At 42.7% G+C, this 26,510-nt stretch overlaps 1 protein-coding gene across 1 annotated transcript; it reads left to right on the forward strand.

Moving 5' to 3' along the window:
• The first annotated feature begins 2,981 nt into the window (after window positions 1-2,981).
• Window positions 2,982-26,237, forward strand: APOBEC2 (apolipoprotein B mRNA editing enzyme catalytic subunit 2). The gene is made up of 3 exons (XM_053244000.1): window positions 2,982-3,371; window positions 21,532-22,085; window positions 23,734-26,237. Exons 1-2 carry the CDS (start codon window positions 3,217-3,219, stop codon window positions 22,076-22,078), a joined length of 702 nt encoding a protein of 233 aa, XP_053099975.1. The 5' UTR covers window positions 2,982-3,216; the 3' UTR covers window positions 22,079-22,085; window positions 23,734-26,237.
• The last annotated feature ends 273 nt before the right edge of the window (window positions 26,238-26,510 follow it).

Here is a 26,510-nt window from a genome sequence, read left to right on the forward strand (position 1 = left end):
CTGAGCTAGATAGACCAATGGTCTGACTCAGTAGATGGCAGTTCCTATGTTACTATGTTCTTATGACCCAAAGCTGGAACAAACTCCACGGGGAGCTTTCCCACACACGACTTCCAGTTCTTGGAGTATCTGATGAGGGAAGCCACTTCAAATGAAAGTTGGCGGCCACACAGCTGGCGGCCACACGGAGACGGGCTTTCTCGGTTGCTGTCCCGAGACTGTGGATTGTGCTCCCTACTGAGATACGATCCTCCCCATCTCTGACAATTTTTAAAAAGCATTTGAAAACCCACCTCTTCATCCAAACTTCTTCAGTTCTTTAAAATTTTAAGGTTTTAATTTGTAGATGATTTTTAAATTGTTAAATTGTTTTAAGTTTTTGTATATATTTTACTGTTTTATGCTATTGTTAATCACCCAGAGACGAAAGTTTGGGGTGGTGTACAAAGTTGATTAATAAATAAATAAATATTAATAATAAATAAATAAATGAAACTCGCAGCATTAGGGAAACAGCCCCATCCCTCTCTACTGCAAGTTTTCTTTTCTGTAGGTTCACATACAGCTAACTTCTGTGTTTTCCTTTGGGCCAATGGCTTCCTAGAGGAAGCGGGACACCACGCCTCCCTTTCCCCCAAGGGTTTAGTAATTAAAGCGCCCTCTGTGAACTGACTCTGTTGAAGTCCACATACACACTGCTGCTTAATTGGTTTGTGGATCAGCTTTCCTGTTAGCCATCAGCCTTGGCCTTCTATTCTGCCCCCTCCTGCCATGACCCCAACACACACACACACACACACACACACATGTCCCCAGCATGTGTCAGCCCTCCTGCAGCATTGCCTCTGCTTTTGCAGTCCCAACCCAGCTTGGATGGCATGCAAGGAAATGCTCATTATCATTGTTCTTAAAAGTAGCAATTAAATCTTTTAAAGCACCAAGAACATACGAATCCTCTCTAAATATATTGTCTGATCCTGACTACATATCTGTTTCCCATTCAGGTGAATGAGAAAACAGGGACATGTTGGCAGGTATGTAGAGGTGTGTGGTATGTAAAGGTGTGCTGCAAGGAACTGTGGGAAGAGGAACCAACTGGGAACCCTCATACAACTGCCCCAGTCCATACAACTGCCCTCATACAACAGTCCCAGTCTAGTGCCATGCACTATTGCAGAAAAACAAAGTTCAGAGGGCTGCCTGTGCTGCGGAAGCACTCTCTAAGATCAAAACATGCCACAAGCACATCTATCGCAGGTACGCTTGCCAGGAAGTTGTGACTGACTGCAGCTCTTTACTGAGTTGCACACTTGGCGAAATGGTTCTTACTTGTAAGGAATAGACATTTTAAAAATCTTAGAGAGTTCTGAAAGATTTTTGAACCATGGGGTTTGTATAGCAAAAGAAGCAGCACCCAACGACAGTGCACAAGTGGGAAAGGATGAAAATCCAAGAGAGCAAAAACTTTAAAGATATTTCTTACTGGAAATTCAGAGTGTATGCATTTCAAGTGCTGCCTTGCGTTATTAGTGGTGATACATTCTGAACAAAATGGTTGGTGAGTAGATTTTTTCTATCTGTATAGTCTAAACCCTACATGAAAGCCATTCCAGGGAATCACCATCTTCAGGAAGTTTTGCTTAGCTCAGTGAAGAACAATGCAGACATCCTAAACCCAGACTGGTAAAAATACATAGTCTAGCTGTGCTCTGTAATTTTTTCAGAAGAAATGCATGCCTTACTAAGCCCCATTAGGCACAACACAGCAAGCCCCATATCAAACCGTCATATCCTCTTCATCCGGACCCAAATCCACTGGAGTTTCAAGAATTCACCCATTTTTCACCTGTTCCAGCTCTGCTGCATATTCCATGGTATACTCAGCCTCACATCTCAAACAGGTGTCTATTCATAACCCATCAGTTTAGCAGTATAATATCCATCTTCCCATATTCATTTGCACATTCAACTTTTGTCACCAGTCCTACTACAGTCATCATCTGCCCCAGTCCCCCTTGACTGTGATTTTGCACTGAGCAAAATATTTACAACTAGACAGACTATAGAGAAGCACGATAATTTTTTTAAGTCACTTAAGAGATAGAAGCCGTTTATTAAATATTCCTTATTAACAAGTGTTATCACTTTTTAGTATACTGCCTACTTCTTAAATCTCCAAGAAAACAGATTATATCTAACTGGTTTACTGCCAGATACATAAAGAGGCTAAGAATGCTTAATTCAACGAAGGTTCAGATTTTATGCTGGTTGAGTATCTCACAAAAATTATTTTCAGAGTGTGATGCTGATACACAGCTGATCCTAAATGAACTTAGGATCTCAGGTTCATTCATTCATTCATTCATTCGATTTCTATACCGCCCTTCCAAAAATGGCTCAGGGCAGTTTACACAGAGAAATAATATATAAATAAGATTGATCCCTGTCCCCAAAGGGCTCACAATCTAAAAAGAAACATAAGATAGACACCAGCAAAAGTCACTGGAGGTACTGTGCTGGGGGTGGATAGGGCCAGTTACTCTCCCCCTGCTAAGCACAGAGAAGCACCACGTTAAAAAGGTGCCTCTTTGCCAGGTTAGCAGGGGTTGTCAGTATATTCCCTCTGGATGCAGGCACTGAAGCAGTAGCAAGTTTTATATCAGGATGTCTTTCACAAAGGGCTCAACCAACCTTTGGCTCAGATCCACCCAATACCCAGAGACAGAGTGATCTTAAATTAAGCAAATAGTGGAATTGTACCTGCCCCTTCCTGCCCACTCTGGAAGGGTGGTTCTTCAAGGGCAAGAGGAGAGCACACCGTTATGTCTAGAACGCAGGACTCTGGCCAGTTCTGCTTGTAGCCAGATTTCTGTCATGGTTATGGATAAATAGATGGCTTCTGCATTCAGGATTTTCCATCCATTAGCTAATCCACCCACACGAAATTCGTCACCTCATATTTAAAATAAAAGGGGCAGGCAGAAGGAAAGCTAGGGCCAGAGTGAAAGTGAGGGAGAAGCGACGTCTGAGCGTGCTGGGGTCATCCTAGCCTGCTCCCATCCCGGCCACAGCTCCTATTCCATATATAGCTCCTGACAACTGTCTAGGGGTGAAACGTCCAGCTCCTTCCTCCCTCCTGTCAAATTTCTGCTCCTGAAGGCTGAGCACAGTTCTTGGCCACTGCTGTGGTCTTTGGGCACCCACTGCTTCAACAGGATGGCTGAAAAGCCGGAGCAGCCTCAAGCCTCCGAGAATGGGGAAAAGGCGGAAAATGCCGAAAACACAGAGAATGCAGAGAATGCAGAGGAGGCTGAGGAGGCTGAAAAGCCCAAAGAGCTGGAGGAGTTGCCACCATTTGAAATAGTAACAGGGTAAGTGATCTGTTTTTACCTCATGCCAGATGGTAGAAAATACAGAAGGGCTAGAAGAAGATTTGTCACGCAAGGCTTTGCAGGATTTGGTCAGCAGCACACTTTTTGGAGCTGCTGGTTTGAAATGGAAAGAGGCCTGCCTCCGGTTAAGGTTTTATTGATGAAAGACAAAACTAGATTATTCAGACCTTTGCAATTGCTTCTGAGAGGAGAAGCTTACATTTTACGCGGACAGGGTGGGCTCAAAACATGTCAGTGGCAAAGCCATTTATTTCAAGATTATCATAAATTTATCTGTTATTATTCTTCCTCACAGAGAAATTTTTTTCCACCTGTGGGCTTAAATCATACAGCAAGATGTTGCCTGCTGTGCAAGCTCCCATGAGCCTGCAAGAATGCAATGCATTTGTTTAACCTTCTCCACATATGCAGCCCTTTTAAAATAAAATTTCCAAGAAAAAGGAAACTGTCTGATTGATAATTGAGCAAGACTGCAGGGTCTTAAGACCCCGTATCTGAGAGTTAGAGCTGCATTTTTTGGATTCATATCTAAGTACAGTAATTGCAGTGGTGAAAGCAAAACCTGCCTGAAAATCCTAACAGGTTTCTTATGTGTAGGTAATACAATATAGCATGCATATAACACAATCAGCAAATCTCGAATCATGTTTTGGGGAAGATTCATAATCTGCCCTCTTTAAGCATTACTAACATTTATCACATCAACATATACATGTCTGGTTCTAAAAGCATCTGGTCTTTTAATGGTATAATCTTACTCTATTCTAGGGAGTTAAGTCACCCAGGGCAGAACAATAGTTCAGAACAATGTTATTCGTTCCTTGGTATCTCTACCAGCAGAAATAGCAGCAAGACAGCTTGGGCCAAATTGTAGATATTAATTTCAACAACAGAAACTGCTGAACTAAATTAGAGCATGGAAATGAGGGTCTTGTGCTGCTTTCCCAGAGTTTTGTGTAGACTGCTAGAAAGGGGAACTGCTAATATGGAACCCTGGCTGACATCCTAATGAAGCACAGGTATAGCACCAGTGCTTCTGAAGAATTCCAGACTAACGCTGCGTGCGTGTGTGTGTGTGTGTGTGTGTGTGTGTGTGTGTGTGTGTGTGTGAGAGAGAGAGAGAGAGAGAGAGAGAGAGAGAGAGAGAGAGAGAGAGAGAGAGAGAGAGACTTTCAAAGACTCTTCCTTCGCCCAAAAGCCCTCTGTGTCACCCAAAAACATGTCCCTGTGGGCTATGTGAGCCTCAGGGACATATTTTCAGGGGGCACGGAGGGCTTTCTGGGGAATGTGAGGTTGTCAAAATGTGCCTCCGCACTGCTGACCCAGTTGTGGAGCTACTGTATGTTAGTTGAACTTTTCAGAAGCACCGTTGCTTCCCCCATGGCACCAGTGCTTCCTTAGTTAGGATGTCAGCCACTGTAAGCAGTAAGAATGCTGTTGAGATGGTGTTTTTTCTTTACTTCTCTAAAGAGACTAGATTAGAATAATGGCATTGACTGGATTACCATGTTTTGGCTGTGCTTCAAGATCATTCAAATTATTCCCAAGAACACGTGAGAATCATGAGAATTCTCCTAAATAGCTCTAATTCACACAAAATTATTAAAGAGTATTTTTTAAAAAACTAGATCAATAAATTTCTATCCCACCTTCCCTCCACCTCAAGGAATTCAGGATACTGAACATGGATTTTATCTTCTTTTATCCTCATATCTACCTGTGAGGTCCACAGTGAGCTTCATAGCTGAGCAGGGATTTGAATGCAAGTCTCCACTGTCAAGGTCTGACTTACAATCCTGTACACTACACTGGATCTGAAGCCACCTGTACCAATCCTATACATAATCCTTCCATAGCAGAGGAGGATTTAGCAGTGAGATTAGCACAGGCAGCACAACCCAAATGTACAAGTGTTGAAGAAAAACCACCCCTCTCTGCTTAGTATCTCTTCCTTGGGGTACATTTTATCCCACTCCACCTTGGTTGGGAATGGGGCTATAGCTCAGGGGTAGAGCATCTGCCTAACATGTAGGAAGTCACAGGTTCAATCCCCAGCATCTCTAAATAGCATCTCTGAAAAAATTCCTGCCTGAAGCCCTGGAGAGTCATTGCCAATCAATCAAAGCAGACAATGTTGAGTTAGATGGACCAATGTTTTGACTCAGTAGACAGCAACTTCTTACATTCCTAGTGATGCGGTACTAAATCAGCTGTGGACAAAGCTATCATCTGGATACAGTCTGTTTCAGTTAGCATGATTACAAAAAGATCTTGAAAAGAATTGTGACTGTTGTATGTAACTAAAGGCCAAGAAACTTAAAAGGGATATATTTAGCCCCACAGCCTACATTTCAAAAGTTCTCACAGTTTGGAACTTATTTAATGTGTTCTGCTACATAGGATTCACACCTTAGGTTTTTCTGCTATTACAGATTCGGCTACTATGTTCTAAAAACACAGTATGCCCTGACATTTAATGATACATGTGTCTGTGTTTTCAGGCTTAGATACTGAATACTGATATCACCACAGCATTACAGTTTCTGAGCGTTGTTTCCAAGTACATAATTTCCTCTTGCTGGTTTCTGAGGATAAGCAGGAGTCATATTCAGTGTGTTTTGTGTTTTGTTGTTTTTTAATCAATAATCTGGATCATTGAGGCTGTTCTCACGCGCAGCCAAGACCGGGCTAAGAAAGCCAAGACCAGTCTTGACTGCTCATGAGAACCACTGGGATTGCACCCAATCCTGGCAATGCTCCGGTGGCAAACCTGCCTAAGGACCCTGCCTCCTATATGAGGTTAAGGGAGCCTGAGCCTTATTTTCCGGATCCTCTGCAGCGCTGGCTGCTTTAAGCTGATGCTGCAACACTGATGGGTATCCACCTGTTGCTGGGGGTATCCCCATAATGCACCACAAACTCTCATGGTGCATTGTGGGAGTTCCAGGGGCCAGGATCACATCCTGGCCCCTGCACCTCCATGCTGCCAGGGGAAGCAGCGGAGTGTCTGGGCACGTGGGACCGTGTGCCCTCACCCTCCCAGACCCAGAAGCCAGATGGTCTGCAGGGAAGGTGAGCTTCTGCTGTCTTCCCTGCCACCCACCCTGAAGCCCTCTTACACGATCGTGAGAAAAGGTTCATTGTTGACATAACCACATGAACCAGGTTTATAGTGTACAACAGTATTTCATAATTCTTTGTCTCATTCATAATTGCGCTCAGGGGCGTAACAAGGCTGGAGTGGGCCCAGAGACAAAATTTTAAAATGGGCCCCTCGCTGATAGACACACACTTCACAATATATAGTCATGTGACTTGCCTCTGGGGGGCCCCTCGAGGCGTGGGGGGCCCCAGGCAGCCGCCTCCCCTTGCCTAATAGTAGTTATGCCCCTGATTGCGCTCTAGCTAGGGTTGCCTTTGAAAACTGCATGGTGCCTTGGCCTGCAGGAGGGTCTTCTCTGAGGCTGCCCCTCTTCTTTGGAACACTCTCCCCCACCCAGATTCGTTCAGCCCCCCCCACTGATTTTAAGGCCCTTCTTAAGACCCACCTGTTTCGCCAGGCGTTTGCCCTTTAATTATTATTATTATTTTAATTAATTGTTATTGGTGCTGTTCACCGCCTAGAGTCTTTGGAGGAAGTGGTATATAAGAAAATTTTAAGAGAGAAAGAAAGAGAGAGAGAGAGAGAGAGAGAGAGAGAGAGAGAAAGAAAGAAAGGAAGGAAGGAAGGAAGGAAGGAAGGAAGGAAGGAAGGAAGGAAGATGCAACCAGCTCTTTTCCCAATGGATACAGACTCAGACATTTTTTTGCCAAAGGCCATCAACTTAGTTCACAGTAAACTTAAATTTAAACCAAGGTTTAAGTTCACCATAAGAACAGCCCTGCTGGATCAGGCCCAAGGCCCATCTAGTCCAGTATCCTGTTTCACACAGTGGCCAACCAGATGCCTCTGGGGAGACCACGGGCAAGAGGTATGTGCATGCCCTCTCTCCTGCTGTTAATGCCCTGCACAGGGGTGTAACTATAATAGGGCAAGGGGAGACAGTTGTCTGGGGGCCCACTACCTTGGGCCCCCCCAGAGGCAAGTCATATGACTGACTCCCCCTGCTGCACACCCACCCAGGCTTCCTTCAGTTGTATTCATCCTCCAAAATTGATGTGAGTGTTAAGACCTGGAGCTACCAGAACAGCATGACTTTCTCTAGTACCATTAAATGACTTGCATCGTCCACAATTTACAAAACCTTTTAAAAAATAATTTAGGATGATGTTCTATTGTGGCACATAGGTGTATGTGTGTGTGTACAAATATAGATAACTATGCTTTTTGTTCCCACTATTCAGCCTCATTTAAGATTTCTTTACTTCATGAGCTGAGCTTTAGTGAGGGGGGGCATTTTAAAATCTTGTCTCTGGGCCCACTCCAACCTTGCTACGCCCCTGCCCCTGCAACTGGTACTCAGAGGCATCCTGCCTCTGAGGCTGGAGGTGGCCTATAGCCCTCCGACTAGTAGCCGATGTTAGACCTCTCCACCATAAATTGGACCCAATTGCTTTTCATGGTAAGAGTAATTTCTACTAAATACAAGAGATTACACTGTATCATCTCAGTAGTCCTGTCAAAATGTTGAGTATCTGAAGCAAGATAAGCAGGGATTTTCTTCTTCACAAGTTTTTGTTTTAAACATATTTTGCCCCTATTTAACCCCTGCAGTCTCAAAAGAAATCCCAGTTCAGAGTTCCTATTTATTTATAAGCTTCAATCCAGTGATGAGGCCAGTCATCCAGCTAATGAGGAGGGATTAAAAGCACTAAACATACCAGCATTTGTGCTTAATTATCCCATGGTAGTTCAAACATTTTAATTGCCATCCTTGGATTAGGAAAGTTTTGTGTTGTCTTGCCAGATTTATTTTTTTTTAATGCTGCCCCACACAGATGCAACTGTGCTGGGCATCTGAGCAATCTTTACAACTAAGAGTACCCTCCAAACCCTTAATGTTATGCCTTGTTCTTGAGCAGTCATGTAAATTGCTTGAGACTCATATGGATGCATTCATTTACACCACATTCTTCTGCAATAAAAATTAAAATATCAATCACTAGCTGCAGCCTAAAGGATGGAATAACACAAAGTGCAAATCCTGCTCCCTTCTCCTTGGCAGTGGCAGACCGCCATCACAGTCATGTGGATATATGACACCATGGCTCAAAAGTCCATCAAAACCTACACTCAACAGGGACTTTATTGGCTCTTCATGGTGGTTGATCAGCCAGATCTCATCAGTTGACATCTCCCCAGAGATGGTGAGGGGTCAAAATAGACTCATATGATGCCATTCATCACATAAGGTGTTACCATGCATCCTTACACTGGCACAACAGCTACCCTTGATTATCAACCTCTAGGTGACCTGCCAGGATTCTGTCTTCCACATAAGCATAATTATGTAGAAGAAGCACAATTTTAAAAAATGAAGTTTATTTCCACCAAGTTGAATGGAAGACTGTGGTGTCACTCAACCTTTGTGCCAATTCCCCCCTCAAACAGCTGTATCTTAATGCAATATTACAATGCATACTCAATTCTAGCCAAATAAAATAAAGGCCACCGTTGGGATCAAGCAAAAATAAATGCTACATGTACCACCATTATTTACTAATACCGTTTAATAAGAAATTTTATGTGAATCTATGTGAACCACCTTGGGATTATTTTTAGTAAAAGGTGGCATATAAATTTAATAAATAAATAAATAAATAATACAAAAACATGTATGAAATACTTTGAAAACTTCAGTTTTGTACATATTTCAACACTGATGTACATATATGTCAAAGTCATGCACATTAGAAGTGCAAAAACATTCTCGCAAAAGAAGTACACAACATTGATATGTACACTGAAGAACTAGTGTTAATACTGCATATTCGTTGTATGTGAATATTTTTGCATTGCTGCTGTGTGTGAGTCTGAACACTGCAACAGGTTTTCCTGCTAATCTGTGGTCAACTATGTTGTTTTGAGAAAGATATTTTGTATATATAGATTTGAAATGTTACAAAAAGGGGCAGTCTTTCCATGAGGCAAGGTGAAACCAGTGGTTTCAGTATTCTATATACGATTTTGTATTTCTTATTAAACAATATTGGGATATAGAGCATGTTTTGTGCCACACATAATTGGGTACTTGGAGTGTTTGTTTGCTCCATACAGCTACATTTTAAATAAAATAAAGTAAAATGTGTGGTTTTTTTAATCCCCTTCAAAACTAACTTGCTCCATAACACCAAATGGGTGTGATAACTTTGTTTTGTATATTTAATCACCACCACTACCAGCAGCAGAAACTACCACTTGGGCAGATATCACAGAGACGCCAACATTTTTATTCATTTTTGCAGGACAAAAAAGGTTTCATTTGTAAATACATATTTGAGCTTTCTACAAATATAAAAACATGCAACAGGCTAATATATTTAAAGAAAGTAATGAGAGCCATCTTTACATATTTTCAAAAGAGAAGTTCAGTTTCAGTTGAGAGGTAATGTGAAGGATACAAAAGAAGGAAGTTGGAAAACAATTAATTTTAAACCAGTTCTCCAATTATTACCCTGTTTCCCCGAAAGTAAGACCTACCCAGAAAGTAAGACCTAGCAGTAATTTCTGATGTACTGCTAATTGCCCTAGTGCATTTTTTGGGGCTAAAATTAATATAAGACACTTTCTTATTTTCGGGGAAACACGGTATGCACTGAGAATGTCAAACTACCTGCAATAATGCTGAGCAGAAACACGTTCTATTTAAATTTAGTTTTCACTCCTAATTTCATTTATTTATTTATCATTTTACATATTTTTATACCGATTTGTCCAAGCCTGGAAGAGAGTCCTTAATCTTACTGCCCATATGAACTGTGAACAGGTACTTCTGGCTTAACTGGACTTGGAGCTACAACTGAATGTAGGGATAAACTACTTACACCAGTATATAGGAACATAGGCACCTGCCTTCTACCAAGCAAGATCATTGGTCCATCTAGCTCAATAATGTCTACACAGACTGACAGTGGCTTCTCAGTGTTGCAGGCAGGAGTCTCTCTCAGTCCTATTTGGAGATGCCAGGGAAGAAATCTGGGACCTTCTGCATACAAATATACAAATGCTGTACCACTGAGTTATGGCCCCATCCTCTAAGGGGAATATCTTACAGTGCTCACACATGTAGTTTCCCATTCACATGTAAACCAGGGTGAACCTGGTTTCACCCATGAGACCAGCTCTCCTCCCATTAGGGAGGAAGTTCATACTTGGGAAATGTTTGGCATACTCCGGTTAACATTTACTCCAGTTAACATTCATGTAGATAAGCAGACCAAGGGTAGGTATGGCCTAATGGCATGAGCAGCTTTCCATGACTGTTGGCAAATCCCAAAGTTGGGGAAATGTCAGGAATCATGAGCGTGAGCTCCTGGTGGGTGTGTTGTATGAACCCATCCAAGTCCAGACCATGCACAGTCCACCTGGCAGTCTACTGACTCCCTCTGCCCAATTTCTTATCTTGATTCCAAGAAGTGAGTAGAATGCCAGGCGGACAGTGTAGGAACAACTTTTGGGCGGGTTCACATGCCATGCCCTCTGGGAGCAGGTGCTCACAGTTCCCAACATTCTACTGACTTTTCCCCAGCTTTGGAAACTGCCAGCTGTCATGTGAAACCACCCTAAGAGAAAGTGAATTTGCGGAAAACCAAATTAACTGTTCCCTGCAAAGTCCAGTGCCCAGTCCGGCACAACTCCACACAGGGCAGAGCAGAAGATACACTCAGTAATTTCTTCATGATTAGTTTAGCACCTAAATTAAGTTGTGTAGTACAACTCAGTGTGATTTTTTTAAAAAGTTGGGCCACTTTTTCGAGCACTGGGGATTGTGCTATCAGCTACAACAATGGTCAGATTTGTAATTCTTAAGAAATGTGATGGTGATGACAAGAAATGCAATGGTGATTAGAGGGAACCAACAGTATCATGTGGTAGGACAGATTTCTCACTTTTAAGCCTCTCTCCCACAGTTGGTGAGCATGGGCAAAAGACCAAAAGGCAGTTTTAAATGTACTTGTAGCAAGCTTGATTACCACAAAGGGAAGGGGGACTTCTGGGGTCATCCATGGAGAAATATGTTCTCTCTGAAAAATACTTTTACTCTGCTCCCAACATTATTTTCCATAGTTGTACATGTTGGGAATGACCTTTTCCATACATTGACCTCCCCTCCCCATACAGAAATGTCACTTTGGGGCACTATGAGCAGACTCCATGGATGTCCAGGGGTGTAGCTATAATTGAGCGGATGGGTTCAAAGAACCTGGGCCCCCCCAGCTCCACTCCTCCCTATTTTCTTCATTATCTCTCTCACTCCCAGGGGCTGCTGGGGAGATGGGTGAACATGGGCCCCTTCCCTAACTATGCCCCTGCATGGCTCCCTTAAGCCATTTCTCCTTTTTCATAACCTTGGATATCTGCAGTACTGCCATTTCCTTCACCCCCATCTCTGGGGCTTTTACTCACATGGTGTTTAGCTTGCATCCCCTCCAGAATGGAGACTGCAAGTCCACATATCCATTGGATTAACTCCAAAGTCCCTGTGAGCTATTAGGGAGCAGTACACAACTGACTCTGCTTTTCCCCAACTTACTGTTAAAAATTACTGCGCATTCTAGCTTGGCCCAAATAATGCCCGGGGTAAACAAATTCTCTATTTGCGGCAGCTTTTTTTAAAAAAAAACAAAAAACCCAAGCTTTCTGGAATGCCATGGGACTTCTCCTTTGATGTGTGGATTGGCCATTGGCAGAAATTTGGCGGTATTGTCTGCTCTGAGTGATTTGCAATTGTAGGCGCTGAGCGGTGGTGATGGTGGGGGCCTTGTGGCAGATTGGAAAATTCTGTTCTTCCGTAACAGCTATCAAGCTCTCTCACCTCCTCCTCTGTCTCTGATGGGACTGGAGTATCTGCTGATACTCCTCACAGCCTCCACCTGCCTCGGAGGGTCAGCAATTTGCCTGCCTGCATCTCTGGTCTGCTGTGGAGATTGATTCCCCACGCCCCATACCGAATAAGAAGCGCAGGGATGCAGACACTGCAGCAGCAAGGGGGTGCCAAGCAGAGAAGCTTCTGGAGCCATCCTCTCTCACTGCTGGGGGTCCCAGGCACGCCCTCCCTGCCAGGCAACCCCCTCCCCATCCCCATCCATGCCACCACCACCACCCCAAAAAACCTCCTGCCTGGCCAGAGAGATGCCAGGGGTGCAGCTGGCCTCTGATCGCAGGGTAGGGAACTTCAAGCCGAGCTGCTCCTCTTGGCTTCTCCGAACATCACCCACCCCCAGCCCAGCCCAGCCTTCTGCAAAGCACCAGCAGCAGCAAGGGAAAGCGCCAACTTCCTAATCTGAGCCCTTTGAACTTCCCTGCCTCTTAAATGGTCGGGGTGGGGGGGTGAGGTGCTGAAGGCAGTCACTCACAAAGGCAAAGATTTGGTCAGATTCAGGTGAAGGCATGGAGAAAGAACCCAGAGCAATCCGTGAGAACGTGCAAAGGAGAAAGATCGCAGGGAGTGCAGGGGGGAGCCCATGGCTATGTGAACCGTCCATCTAAAACCCCAAATTAAACTGCCTCGAAGCAGCTGCGAAGTACATTCACTCCTCAGATACCCCGAGGCATAACGCCATGTGTGAATAACCTCCTGGTGAAACTGACAAGGTGGAAGGAAGCCTCATCAAGTTCGCCATCTTTTTTCTTCCTTTAAAAGGATATGTATGCAAACTGGTGCTGGTGTGAAATACTAACACCTCCGTTTTAAAAAACTGCCAAGGCAGTAACATTGACACGGCTTTCTACAACCCTGCACAAATGAGGGTGACACACAGCCAGACTACCACCAACCACTTCAAGAAAGGTTTGCATCCAAGTCTAGTCACAGAGAAGTATGGGTCACCAGAGCAAGTGGTGAGGAGGGACGTCTACTGCACTAACTGGGAGGGGTGTGGTGACATTTAAAGCAGAAGCAGCATAACTTGCTTAGTAGTGGTAACACCCATTGACTGAAGTTGGACAATATCCCTGAGCATGCTTGAAGATGCATATGTGAGTTTAGAAGTGAAGGTTCCTGTATTCATTGTGCAAAGAAGAAAATGCAAAGCATCTGGCAGGGTAGTGGTGATCTGACATATGCAGCAGAGTGAAGAACTGATAATTGTACTGTTTGGGCTTGATGCATTTACAGTCTCCAATGGGGATAAAGTTGTGCCATTGAGTTGGTGTCAACTCCTGGTGACCACAGAGCCCTGTGGTTGTCTTTGGTAGAATATAGGAGGGGTTTACCATTACCATCTCCCGCACAGTATGAGATGATGCCTTCCAGCATTTTCCTATATCACTGCTGCCTGATATAGGTGTTTCCCATAGCCTGGGAAACATACCAGCAGGGATTCGCACCAGCAACCTCTTGCTCCCTAGGCAAGTTACTTCCCCACTGCGCCATTAGGTGGCTCCAATGGGGATAAAGCCACATTTTTGAAAGAAATCTATGTGTTCAGAGGCAGAAGGCTCACATGATTGTGAGGAGTTGCCTCTGACACAACCAAAGGCAAATTCTGGCAGTCAATGTATTCTGCTATTTATGCAGCTGCTCCTTCATGGGCAATATGGGAGACAAAGCTATGCAAGGCTAACAACCACATACACATATTTAGGGCACTGTGCCAAAACATTGCTCCAAGGGGCTATGGTAGCTGGCAGACAGAAAGCATCTCATAGAAGGTATTTGGTATGTGGGTGGTGGTAGCTATTGTTTCCCTCCCACAATGACTTCATCAGCTTTTCTGGACCAGCAGCAAATGGAATGAAGACAGCCAAATATGTGATTTGTGGTTCACCTGTGCCACAATTGGCTGCAAACCCATTTATGTGGAAGTGACCTTAAAGCACTGCCTCAAAGTAGCAAGAATCACCACTCCTGCTTCCCATCCTTGACAGTCACTGGCATAGGCTGAGATACTCACTAAGCAATGGCTGCAGTTCATTTGTTAAGAGCTTGTAGATATTACGATTTGGGTATGAAGGGGCAAATATTTTGTCCCAGCGACACTGTTTTCAGTGGCACCCTCAAGTTATGCATTACAGCTGACAGGCATTGTTGCACAAAAGTAAGAAGTGCCAAAAGGTTCCTTTTAAATGGACAAAGCCGTGAACATATCAATATTTCAATGAGGATTTTTTAAAAATGCAGAAGGGTGCTCCTTTATTTTGCACAGTGTTTAATCAGAGCACATTATTTCAGACTATCTTTTAAATTAGTGGAAGACAATGCCATTTTAAATATCTTTGGACATATGTTTATAAAAGACAGAGGATGCTGTTATAAATGTCGCTTGTAACAATGGGTAGTTTTCCCCCTTTAATGATGTTTTTCTACTTATTTCTAACCCACTGGCATTTTTCTGTACTCTTGCAAAAATAATTTTTCTGAAGTCTTCTTGCAGCTGCTCAAGTTATTTTCCTTTCCCCAAAATGATATTTAAGGGTCACTATTTGTCAGTTTGCACTCCAGAATCATACTCAGTCTTAATTGGCTGCTAGTCCCAGTGCTGTGGCTGCCTGTATAGTGAGCACTAAGCAGGCCTTCTAGGCGAATTGTGGCCAAAGGAGGAGAGCTGGTCTAAAGGGATGAGAGCTGGTCTTGTGGTAGCAGCACGCGCTTCACTAAGCAGAGTCTGCCCTGGTAGCATTTAAATGGGAGGCTATTCTGGGCAGAGCACCTGCATGCTTGCATGCAGAAGGTTCCAAGTTCCCTCCCTGGCAGCATCTCCAAGATAGGGCTGAGAGAGACTCCTGCCTGCATCCTTGGAGAAGCTGCTGCCAGTCCATGTAGACAATACTGAGCTAGATGGACCAATGGTCTGACTCAGTATAAGGCAGCTTCCTATGCTCCTATGAGGATTACCAATAACCAAATTAAAGCGCTATAATTTGCTTCCCTTCAGAGGAAAGATAATCCAATGTAATCCACACATTCTTCGTGTAGAATTAGAATAGTATTATTTCTCCAACAGAAGGCAACATCAAATGGAGTTCGAAACCCCCAATTCAACATCTGGTTATAAACAAAGTTGCTTAATTAGCATAGGAGTCAGAAGTCAGTAGTTGTCATTTCCCCATGGAGATAACGCTACACAAAGGTCATACTTTTGCCGTAGTTTCCAGTGCAGCTCCTCTAAGCTTCACCAAGATTCACTTTGCTCCTACAGGAGATAAAAAGGACAGAATAGTGTTTGATGACTTTAGCTGTCCCCTGAGTGGCAGTCAAAACTGTTGCGGCAAAAAGACAGAATTAAATAGCAAAAAATCTGGTTCTACCCACTTGGCATTCAAGCACAGAAATCTCTGCTTCAGAAAGCTTGGGGTGCTTAAGATATAGAACCACTTATCTATCATTTCCCTGATTGATTGATTGATTGATTAAATGCCGTCAAGTCAGGGTCAACTCTTAGCTACAACACATAGATAGATTCTCTCCAGGATGATCTGTCTTCAACTTGGCCTTTAAGGTCTCTCAGTGGTTCATTCATTGCTGTTGTAATCGAGTCCATCCACCTTGCTGCTGGTCGTCCTCTTCTTCTCTTCCCTTCAACCTTCCCCAGCATTATGGACTTCTCGAGGGAGCTGGGTCCCTTCGCATAATATGTCCAAAATATGATAGTTTGAGCCTGGTCATTTGTGACTTGAGTGAAAATTCTGGATTGATTTGTTCTATAATCCATTTGTTTACTTTCCTGGCTGTACATGGTATCGTTTAGAGTGCTGATGTAGTATAGTAATTAAAACATGAGTTGCGAACGAGAAAGCCCCAGGTTCAAATCTCTACTCAGCCATGAATGCACTGGAGGGCCTCTCTCTTGCTCAGCCTTTGCCTCTAACTCTACATCTGGTTTTAAATTTTAATTATTTGTTTTAACTGTTTTAAAGTTTACAGATGTTTTTAATCATTATAAACCACCCTGAGACCTAGTTGCAGGCAGTTTATAAATGTGTTAAATAAAATATGAAGATGACAGCACTGGCCTCTTTTCACACTACAGTTATACAGATTAAAGAAGGTATATGAAGCACTTTTGTGTATTTGGGGAGCACGAAGTATCATTATTATTGTTACTGGCTACATCCAAATTAAGAGCAGCATATGGGGACTGCTTCCTCCATGCACTTATGGAAGGGCGGTTTTTGGCAATCCCTCTTTCCTCTGCAGCTGCCTAAGCCTCTCAAAAGTATGTCCTGAGGGTTCTGCAATCCTTAGGGATGCATTTTCTGGGGGCTCTGGTAGCTATAGAGGACAAAGAGGGTAGCTGAAAATTGCCCCTCCCCTCTTTGTGCACATGGAAGTATTCCACCCTGCATCCAGCTCTTAGCTGGGATGTAGGTCAGTCAAACCATATTTAGTTACTACCATCAGTAGTTCAGACAAGTAGTTAAGTTTTAAGTAGGGACTAGCACTGATAGCATGTGCTAATTCCTATCAGAGATCAAAAGCTGCTGTGACAGACACTGAATATTAGGAAATTCACATTTGATGCCACTGTAACCCAGCTGAATATAAAATATTACAAGATCAACAGACAGTGTGCTATATAAAGTAAACCCTGCCAGGGAGTCTGCATTTGATACCAGTGCTAGATAGTACTTAAGCATGTAATTCATTTAAAAATAGTGGCCGTGGAACGATGCTATAATCCTAACATCTGTAAAGTTAATGGGGAAATTGCCCATTTTGAATTACTATTTGTTCTTAACCTAGGGAGTAGAGCCGTGCTTGTCTGAGCCAACAGAATACTATATGATCACAAAAAGCATGAACTACTAAACTATTCTAATAGTTTAGACCTTTAAAAAAAAAAAGACACCCTATAGACCTTTTACAGAGTCCTTATACACAGTCTGTATAAGGTCCTTATACAGACCTTATACAAGGTCTGTATAGAGCTGAGCACAGGGAAAGGCAAGCATTGTTCAGGGACAACAATGATACAGAGGACTCTGAAATGTCTCCGTGACCCATACTGTAAACTGAGTTGCAATGCCAACTGCTTAACATGCTGGGAACAGGTGACTGTCAGGGCAGTGTTGACAGCTTAGTTTCCAGAATATGTTCATTTAAAGACGCACGTCAGTATCTTAAACCTAGGCATGTATTTACTATGAAAAATCTTTGCTCTCAGTTTTTAATAGCTTTTTATAAGGGTGAGGCATTAAAGTTAAAGCAGTATTGCTTATCCATGATCAGTGCTACAAGGTCTGTAGAGCAGCAACTCCAAAGAGATGACTGAGTAGGATTTAGGACCTATTACTCATCATTTCTTGTTTTACTACCAGCAAACTCTATGTCTGACAAATAAAGTGAAGAAGGGCACTTCCTGCGTTAAATCAATGGACGATTTGGTGGAAGTCCTTACTCTTCCCCCACTCTCAACCCTTCTGCCACAGATTGTTTCCCTTTCGTCCGGGGCTTGTTTCTAGTCTCAGCATGAGGTTGGGGGAAAGGTTTAACATCCTTGCTCACCCATCACTGATTCTCCCCTGAAAACGCCCCCCTGCCCCCAAACTCACATTATTCGGCAGACATGAAGTTGGGAACCCATGTTGTTTCACTGTAAAACTGGAAGATAGCAGATGATCCAATTTCTTTTGAACATCCATAACATTCAATGCAACCTCACTGAGGGAGCAGAGAACAACATCAAAATCGACACTCTCTGGGTTAGTGTGTGCATCTATAAAAATATATTTTTTATTGTTAGCTGCCCTGACCCTTTCAAATTGGGAATAGGCTAGACAAATAAAATAATGGGACTAGTAGCTGATTTAGAATTGGTTTTGATGGATCACCTACCTCCATGGATGTGCTTCTGGACAGATTCCCTGGGAGGAATACATGTGGGGAAATTTTTATAGCAGAACCGAAAATCATGGGATTTTTTCCAAGCAATATTTGTGAATAAACTCTCATCTAGCTCACAAATCTACTTTAAATTCCAGTTCCAATGTTTTCCACAAGTATTCCTCCATGGGAATAATTCCAGAAATACTCCAACAAAAGGAAAGGTTTATGTTAAGATTGAGCTCTAAGCATCAGATCTTCTGGAATCTACTTTCAAAGACTTGTATGAGGTAGTAAAAATTCTATAACTCATTTTCTCCACTAGTAAAAGATTGATTGATTGATTGATTTTCCAACACTCAAACATAGATTTTCAATCCTGTTTATGGACAAGAGTTTTATAGAGAGGAGCGAAAAGATTTGATTAATATCACACAGCAAACTGGGAATATATGTTTGCCAGCTAGCCTGTGCCTGCCCGTCTCAGAAGCAAGTGAGCTATTTGCTTGTAAAGTCTTTCGAGAATTTTGAATCATATTTGGCTTGGAAATTGAGAACTATTGTTCAAAGCAGAACTGAAAGGTATACAATACCCGTGTGTGTCAGAGATGTGTGCATATGATTTATGGGATGTGTGGTTTCTTTTCCCCTTGCCCTTTCAGTGATGAATAACTAAGCATTTCAGAGCCACAGGGTGCACAAGCCATCTGGTACAATTTGTGATTGCTAAGGACAAGTACTTCAAAGCCTTGGGGCAAGATCTGTTTAATGTCTGCCCAACACAGAAGTTTAGAAACAATACAAACTGGATTTAAGAACATAAGAAAAGCCTTGCTGGATCAGGCACAAGGTCCATCTAGTCCAGCATCCTGTTTCACACAGTGGCCCACCGGATGCCTCTGGGGAGCCCGCAGGCAAGAAGTATGTGCATGCCCTCTCTCCTGCTGTGGCTCTCTTGCAACTGGTATTGAGAGGCATCATGTCTCTGAGGCTGGATGGCCCACAATCACCAGACTAATAGCCATTGATAGTCCTGTCCACCATGAATCTGTCTTAAGCCCCTTTTAAAGCCATCCATGTTGCCATCACCACATCACATGGCAAGGAAGGAATTCCAAAGAACTTGTACATTGCACTTCTTTGCAATTACACATAATGTAGCAGATGGTTATGTCGCTGTATCTTTTGCATTCAGATAAGAACCCAAGTAGCTCAGGGCCTAAAATTCTGAGGACAAAATTTATCGATGTTGGATGAATTTAGCAGAGATGTTCTGAACAGACTAGAGAAGGTAGGCAACAGCTGGGAAAATATTAGCAGAGCGGTGGTGACATAATGAAGTCCTGCTACGTACAGGTATAGTTGATGGCACATGTCTCCAAGTACTGGAATATAACAGAAAAGGTGCTGTGAGTAGGCAAAGAATTGTAGAGAAAAGTCAAAGGTAATTGCAATAGGATATATCCCCAGCAAGGAATACAATCTTAATAAATTCAGTGTGCAGAACTAAGGGCTTTTGAAAGGCAATGAAGATTCCAATCTTCATGACAGATTCTAAATCTTGACTCATCTTTGAGAGGCTGAGACTGTACTCATTCTGCAGAAAGGTCACAGAAGATTCTTAGGAGTTGGAAAACTCACTGGGGGAAGGGAAAATATGTATTAGGATTAAAGTGCCAACCTGCAGATGCTGCACCAAGGGCAGAGTGGCCCAAGACAGGGAATCCTGGCTAAGGAAGGAGCTAGAAAAATAAGGGAAGAACATAAATGTCCAAATAACCAGTAAGTAGGTATGAATACATAAATGTCCGGTAAATGTATCAACATTCATATGTAAAGGCTTGGGTTCAAATCCATAAGGGAAAGTTAGCTTCTTGGAGCTCAGTCTAGTTCCATGACTGCAAGTCACCTTATAATATTGGCACTTAAGGTTACAATCCTATGCATACTTACTTGGGAGTAAGCAAACATGGTGGAAATTATTTCCAAGTGAATATGCATAGGTCTGCACTGCACATATAGTACAACTAAGGAGAGATCTTGCACTAGACTAGCAAGACAAGTCTAAGTAAAATATGAAGAACTGCATAAAGTTCCACTGTTTAGTTATCTGATAAAGAGAAAGATTAAATGTGTGTGTCAATGCAGGGCTAAACTATCTTGCTCAGGGTGGTTTCAAGTGTAAGCCCAAGCTGCTTGTTATTTTCTAAGCATGTAACGAGATAACACAGAATTACTCATCTGCAACTTAAGGCTGTGCATATCCCAACACTCATCAATTTTTATTCCATTTTGCTCCACCGTCTCTGAAATAAACTTTGTACATTTCCCACAAAGAGTATTACTTTGTCCTGGTATTGCACACTTAAGATTTTTCTTCTTCTTTTTCTTAATAAAACTGAATATGCATTTGTACACCCCATTTCCAATTACTCCTTGCAAAAATATAGCAATTTAGAGCAATACACCCCGATCCACCCCAGAAAAAAAAAGGGAATAGAGAGACTTCAGGATTGTTACATAGCCACATTTTAATTTCATCTGTCAGCAGAAATTAAACAGAGTATCAAGGTAAACATATGGAACACTGCAAGCCTATGGGGCAGGGGTCGGGTGGAGGAGTTCCGAAAGAAAAGAAGAAACAATGGCTAGGAAGAGATAAGATTTTAGTCCACACCAAATGCAGGACAACCTTGAACTTCTGCAGAAGAAAGTTGGGAAGTGGAGCACAAACAATAATTCATAGCAATACAAGGCAGGATGTAGCGTGGGCTTTTGCCTACTTGCAAAAATACAAAACTGACTGCTTGGAAAACAACTGGTGCAGTGCAGGCATAACTTACCCTGTAAAGGCTGAAAGCAAATCAGTAAATCCTTTCAACTTATTCCTTCCCACATCCCCCCCCCCCCATGTCCACTACCACTCTTCCTGAGCAAACCCTTGCTATGGTGCCAAATACAGCCACCAATTTCTCCCTCAATTTCCAAATTACCCAGAAATTGGCAGTTGGCTACCACACACAGAATTACACCAAGCAATGAAATTTAGTATGGTTCCAGTTCTTCTTCTATCTTCCATGCATCTCAGAAGACTATCAAGGGGTCATGAAGTTATCTTAAGGGGGGGGAAACCTTTACATTATGGCTTGAAAGCTATTGTATTAAGCTATGTAACAATACCGAAACCTCCTAACCTTTCTAACTTTTCTGTGCAGGGAACGACTTCCAGCCTTCTTCTTCAAATTTCAATTCAAGAATGTAGAGTACAGTTCAGGTAGGAACAAGACCTTCCTGTGCTATATAGTAGAGATTCAAGGCAAGGAGTCAAAGACCTTAAAAGGCTACCTGGAGGATGAACATGCAGCAGCCCATGCAGAAGATGGCTTCTTCAATACTATCCTACCCACATGCGAATCTGGTCTGCGCTACAATGTCACCTGGTATGTCTCTTCTAGCCCATGTGTGGCCTGTGCTGATCGAATAGCTAAGACAGTGCAGAAGAATAAGAACCTGCATCTCTCCATCCTAGTGGGCCGTCTCTTCATGTGGGAGGAGCCTGACATCCAAGCTGCTCTGAAGAAAATGAAGGTAGCTGGCTGTAAACTGAGGATCATGAAGCCTCAAGACTTTGAGTATGTCTGGAAGAATTTTGTAGAACAGGAGGTGGAGGAAGGTGAGGAGGCAAAGGCATTTGTGCCCTGGGAGGACATTCAAGAGAACTTCCTGTATTATGAAGAAAAGCTTGCTGAACTTTTGCACTGAGGTTCATGTAAGTATATGGACTTTTGAAAACTATAATTCATGAAACAAAATATAAGTGGTAGCATCCAGACTAGTTATTGCATTAACAGAACTCTTCTGCTTGTGCAAGGGGCAATTTTTGCCACTCCTCCATTCCCTCTGCAGTCCTGTGCTTTCCAAAAACTAGGGATGTGCACAAACCTGTTCAGCATTCTATTCCTAGAACGCTGAACAGGTTTGGAATCCTGCGTTCAAACACGGGGGCAGGAACAACTTTAAGGATGGGGGAGGGTGTACTTACCCCGCTGAAAAGTTTCCCCTGCCGGCGCTCCCTTGAAAACCAGACAGGGGGGCGGGGTGGCAGTGTACCTCCCTGCCACCCCATCCCCTCTTTGGTCCGGAAGTGACCAAAAGTAGCGTGCACACACACACGCCAGGTGCATGCGCATACATGTTGCACTCGCTCATGCATGCTACTTCTGGTCACTTCTGGACTGAAGAGAGGACGGGGCGGTAGGGGGTATGCTGTCAGCCCACAGATCCAGTTTTCAAGGGAGCGCCAGCAGGGAAAACGCTTTGGGGTGGGTGGGAAAGTGCACCCTCCCCCATCCTTATGGGTGTCCCTCCTGCCTTCAAACTGGTCCCCGCTGGTTCCATGAACATCCCTACCAAAAACAAGTCCCTTAGAGTCTCCCAACCCTCACATACATATTTTTAGAGTGCACAGGGCACTACTACATTTTCCTCTTCCCTGCTTCTAGAATAGCCAGACTCAGATGACAGAAACCTTGTGTCAGAAACCCCATGAGGCCTCAGTAACACAGAAAGATGTATCCACATTTTGGCTCAATTAACCCACCATATAGAAGCAGTTCTCCTTCAGTGGGTGTCGCAGCTGACTGTCTGCTAATCCATCTTTACTGGGCATGTGCATTGCAACTAATAAGTTATAGATGCGTATTTCAAATGGTAGTGCCCTTCCTGCAATACAAAATTCAGGGCTGTAAATACCATCAATTTAAACCAAGCGGTGGGAAACGGAGGGACATACCATTGGTGTTCCATGGTATTTTTAATCTAATGAACTTCACTTTAATTTGGCAGCACTACAAACCTTCTTGGCTGTGGTGTCCCCTTTGTAGAATGTTCTCCCTAGCAACATTCACCTAACACCGACTCTTATCACTCTTTGTTGCCAGATAAAAGCCACTATTTTCCTAGGCCTTTAAAAAAACCCAAAAAAACCATGTTAGCTGAAATTGATCTTATCTGGTGCTCTGCTTCAAATCTGTGTTTAATAGTTGTTGTGGATTGCTTTTGTCTGCTTTTATTGTGTGCTGCCCTGAGAGTATTCATATATGAGCAGGATGTAATGCTTTTAATGAATAAATGTGAACTTCAACTTGCACATCAGCTTAGAACACAGAACGCCACTAATCCAATACCATAGACACTGCCAATAGCAAGCCTAGAGACCCCACTGTAAGGTAAGGCCACAATACTATGAACTTGGAAAGGGGTGGAGAACCCTGTCCACCCCTCACACAAAAAAGCAATTTTATGTCACTGAAGTTCATTTTGCAAGAGGTGCAAACTGATAAGGCATTACTTATTTTGTGCAGTAAAGTACTAGTATATATTTTTAAAGCAACTCTGGTCTCCCTTTCTGTCTCCAGGGCCAGCTTGTAAGAGATCTGCCAACCCTAAGGAGAGACAAGCATGATATACGTTGACATCTGGGACTCTACCTTCAGTCTTCCAGAACCACTTTGAAACAGGAAAATAACATCACAAGTCTCTAGTTGACAGGCTGTGCTGATAAACTAAAAATACATTTACTATGCTACATGTAGGCATTTGGTGGTTTGAAATACATAAACCTGCACTGCTGCTGTTCATAGGGAAGGAAAAACATTGTGATAAGGTAGGAAGTAGATGGTCTGCACTGAAAAGGACTTCCATTATTGAAAACATTGGTGAGAAAAGTCAAACCAAAAAGCTCTCTACAAACCAGCACTGCAAATCAAGCCATTATGTATTTTTAACATTATGAATCTTTTTCAAGACCGCAGAAAACAAGGAAATGAAAAGGTGTTGCTCATTCACCCATCATGTATCATTAATATCCATAGCTTAATATTCAGGTTAATTCCTCTGCAGCAAATGCATCAAGTAAAGCTAAATATCTGTTCTACTACAAGCATTCATACAATAAAAAAGCAAATGAGAAAACAAACAAAAATCTTTGCTCAGCTTAGCTTAGCTTAGCTTAAGTGAATACTTCTCTCAAAAGAGTCGAGCTCAACCCTGTACTTCAGAGGATTACTCTTAATCAGGTTTTAAGAAGTCAATCCTGCCACTCCCAGTCATGCTGCCAAGATGAAAAAGACATGACTGATGTAGATGGTGCTCATTCCTGGGTCCACTTAACCAATCAGTCAGACACAAGGATTGGGAATTATTAATTGAGGCTTTATTGCTTCTGCAGATAGCAAAAGGTAATCAGTAGGCTCATGCTCTTAAACCGATTACAGTTTGGTTACAGGTACACCTTACATTTATACAGACAATCTAAATGGTGCTGACACCCTAGACACAGTATGATGATCGAAGTATCTAGTATGCATGAGAATGCCTGATTCATTGTTCATAGGGTGATTACTCCTTATTTGGTTAGATCCTGTTTTCTAGCAGTGGGAACCTTAGCTATGTTAGCAAGTTTAATAGATACAATTTAGCTAGAAAGAGATAATGACGTTAATCATGAGAGGCAGTGATGTCTCTGAGCTGGGTTAGGTTACTTTAAGTTAGAATGAGGTTTTCTAGGCAAAAATGGAGTTTCTTTGGTTTTCTAAACACATCATGACCAACATCAGTTTAGCTAAATATGAATTGGTTAAAGTTCTCCCAAAAGTGATCATTGCCCTATTTTAATTAAAGCTAAAAACATAAGATATAAATATATCAACATGGTTAACATGCTTGCAAAATGAAGCAAATACAAGATCTTAAATAATGCAGTACTGTAAAGTCATACTGATTTATTGATGTAACACAGCCACTTGTATCAGTTGAGTAGCTTGGATAACAGCTAACCTTAGTTCTGGCAAAACCCTGCATGAATTTACATCCACCATTGAATAATCTACAGATTAAGTCCTATGATCTAGTTTAAAGTGTTCCATAAACAGGCAGCGGAAGCAAACAAAGGCTATGCACCAAATAAGATTAGCTTGAGTTTTTAAATTTTTTTTAATACAGAACAAGGTAGCTCTAACAAATTAGCAAACTTGCATACTGCAGTGGAGGAATGGGGCAGGGATACACACAACAATTTAGTGTATCCAGCACATCTTTGCCAATCCTGCCCTATTCCAAATAAGAGCAATTATGATCAAAGTGTAAAAACCTATCTGTTGGGTATTTGAAAACTCTAAGATATACAAAATGATGGCCCCAGAGAGATGTATGGGGACATGGCTCTCCGTGCAGCATGGCATTCCCTCTCTTTCCTCCATACCATTTCTAAACTTGGGAACTTCTGATGCCGCCCCGTGAAGCAGAGCAAGGAGCTGCCCTTTTTGGGGTGGGGGAGTGTAAGAAATTCTAGTATGCATACGTAAGTACTTTCACCTGCCTAAAAGGGCTCTCTGGATCATGACCTACCTGTATATTACAATTTGATGAGAAATCTGTAGTAACACAGACCTTTTGGTGAATAAGCAATTGATACAAAACTACAAGTTCTCTTTCAAGGTAATTGTAGTGCAAAACACATGATACCTTAACTCCAGGTTTGGGATCACATGTGTCCTTGGGACCATGTGTGTTAATCCACGGAAGCAACATGCTTGTTGCATGGTGCATTATGGGATTCCTAGAGACCAGGACCCATTTCCTGGCCTCCAGCGATCCGTACTGCTGGGTGCAGCATGGATGGTGTGGAAGTGTGCTGGGGCGCTGGAAAGGAGCTCCTTGCTCATCTGGGGTGGGTTCAACCCTGCCTTCTCCCCCTCCCCCGCTTGCCCTCCCATTATGGTTGTGTGAATGATCTTAATGACTTGAAGACAGAACATACTTATTTGATAATTTTAATAGAATCACAGTTGTGATAGAACCTTTTGTAGAGTGCATTGGAAGATGTTATGTATATGTGAAAATAGAAGATTTACTCTTGGGATTCCCTTATGTTCACAGAATTTCAGCCCTCTGGAACCTAGATCTCTGGAGAGATACTCTATACAGTTATGCAAAGAGATAGGTAAATTGGCTAAAAACCTAAGAACAGCTCTGCTGGAACAGGCCAAAGGCCCATCTAGCCCAGCATCCTGTTTCACACAGTGGACCACCAAATGCCACTGGGAGCCTACAGGCAGGAGTTGAGGACATGCCCTCCCTCCTGCTGTTACTCCCCTGCAACTGGTACTCAGAGGCATCCTGCCTTTGAGGCTGG

This window comes from Hemicordylus capensis, chromosome 4 (assembly GCF_027244095.1).
Source record: "Hemicordylus capensis ecotype Gifberg chromosome 4, rHemCap1.1.pri, whole genome shotgun sequence".
In the NCBI taxonomy this organism is placed as follows: Eukaryota; Metazoa; Chordata; class Lepidosauria; order Squamata; family Cordylidae; genus Hemicordylus; species Hemicordylus capensis.

Coding starts and splice junctions, on each gene's coding strand:
- APOBEC2 (XM_053244000.1), top strand. CDS start 3,217: ATGGCTGAAAAGCCGGAGCAGCCTCAAGCCTCCGAGAATGGGGAAAAG. Junction 3,372..21,531: donor CCATTTGAAATAGTAACAGG/GTAAGTGATCTG, acceptor TTTTCTGTGCAG/GGAACGACTTCCAGCCTTCT.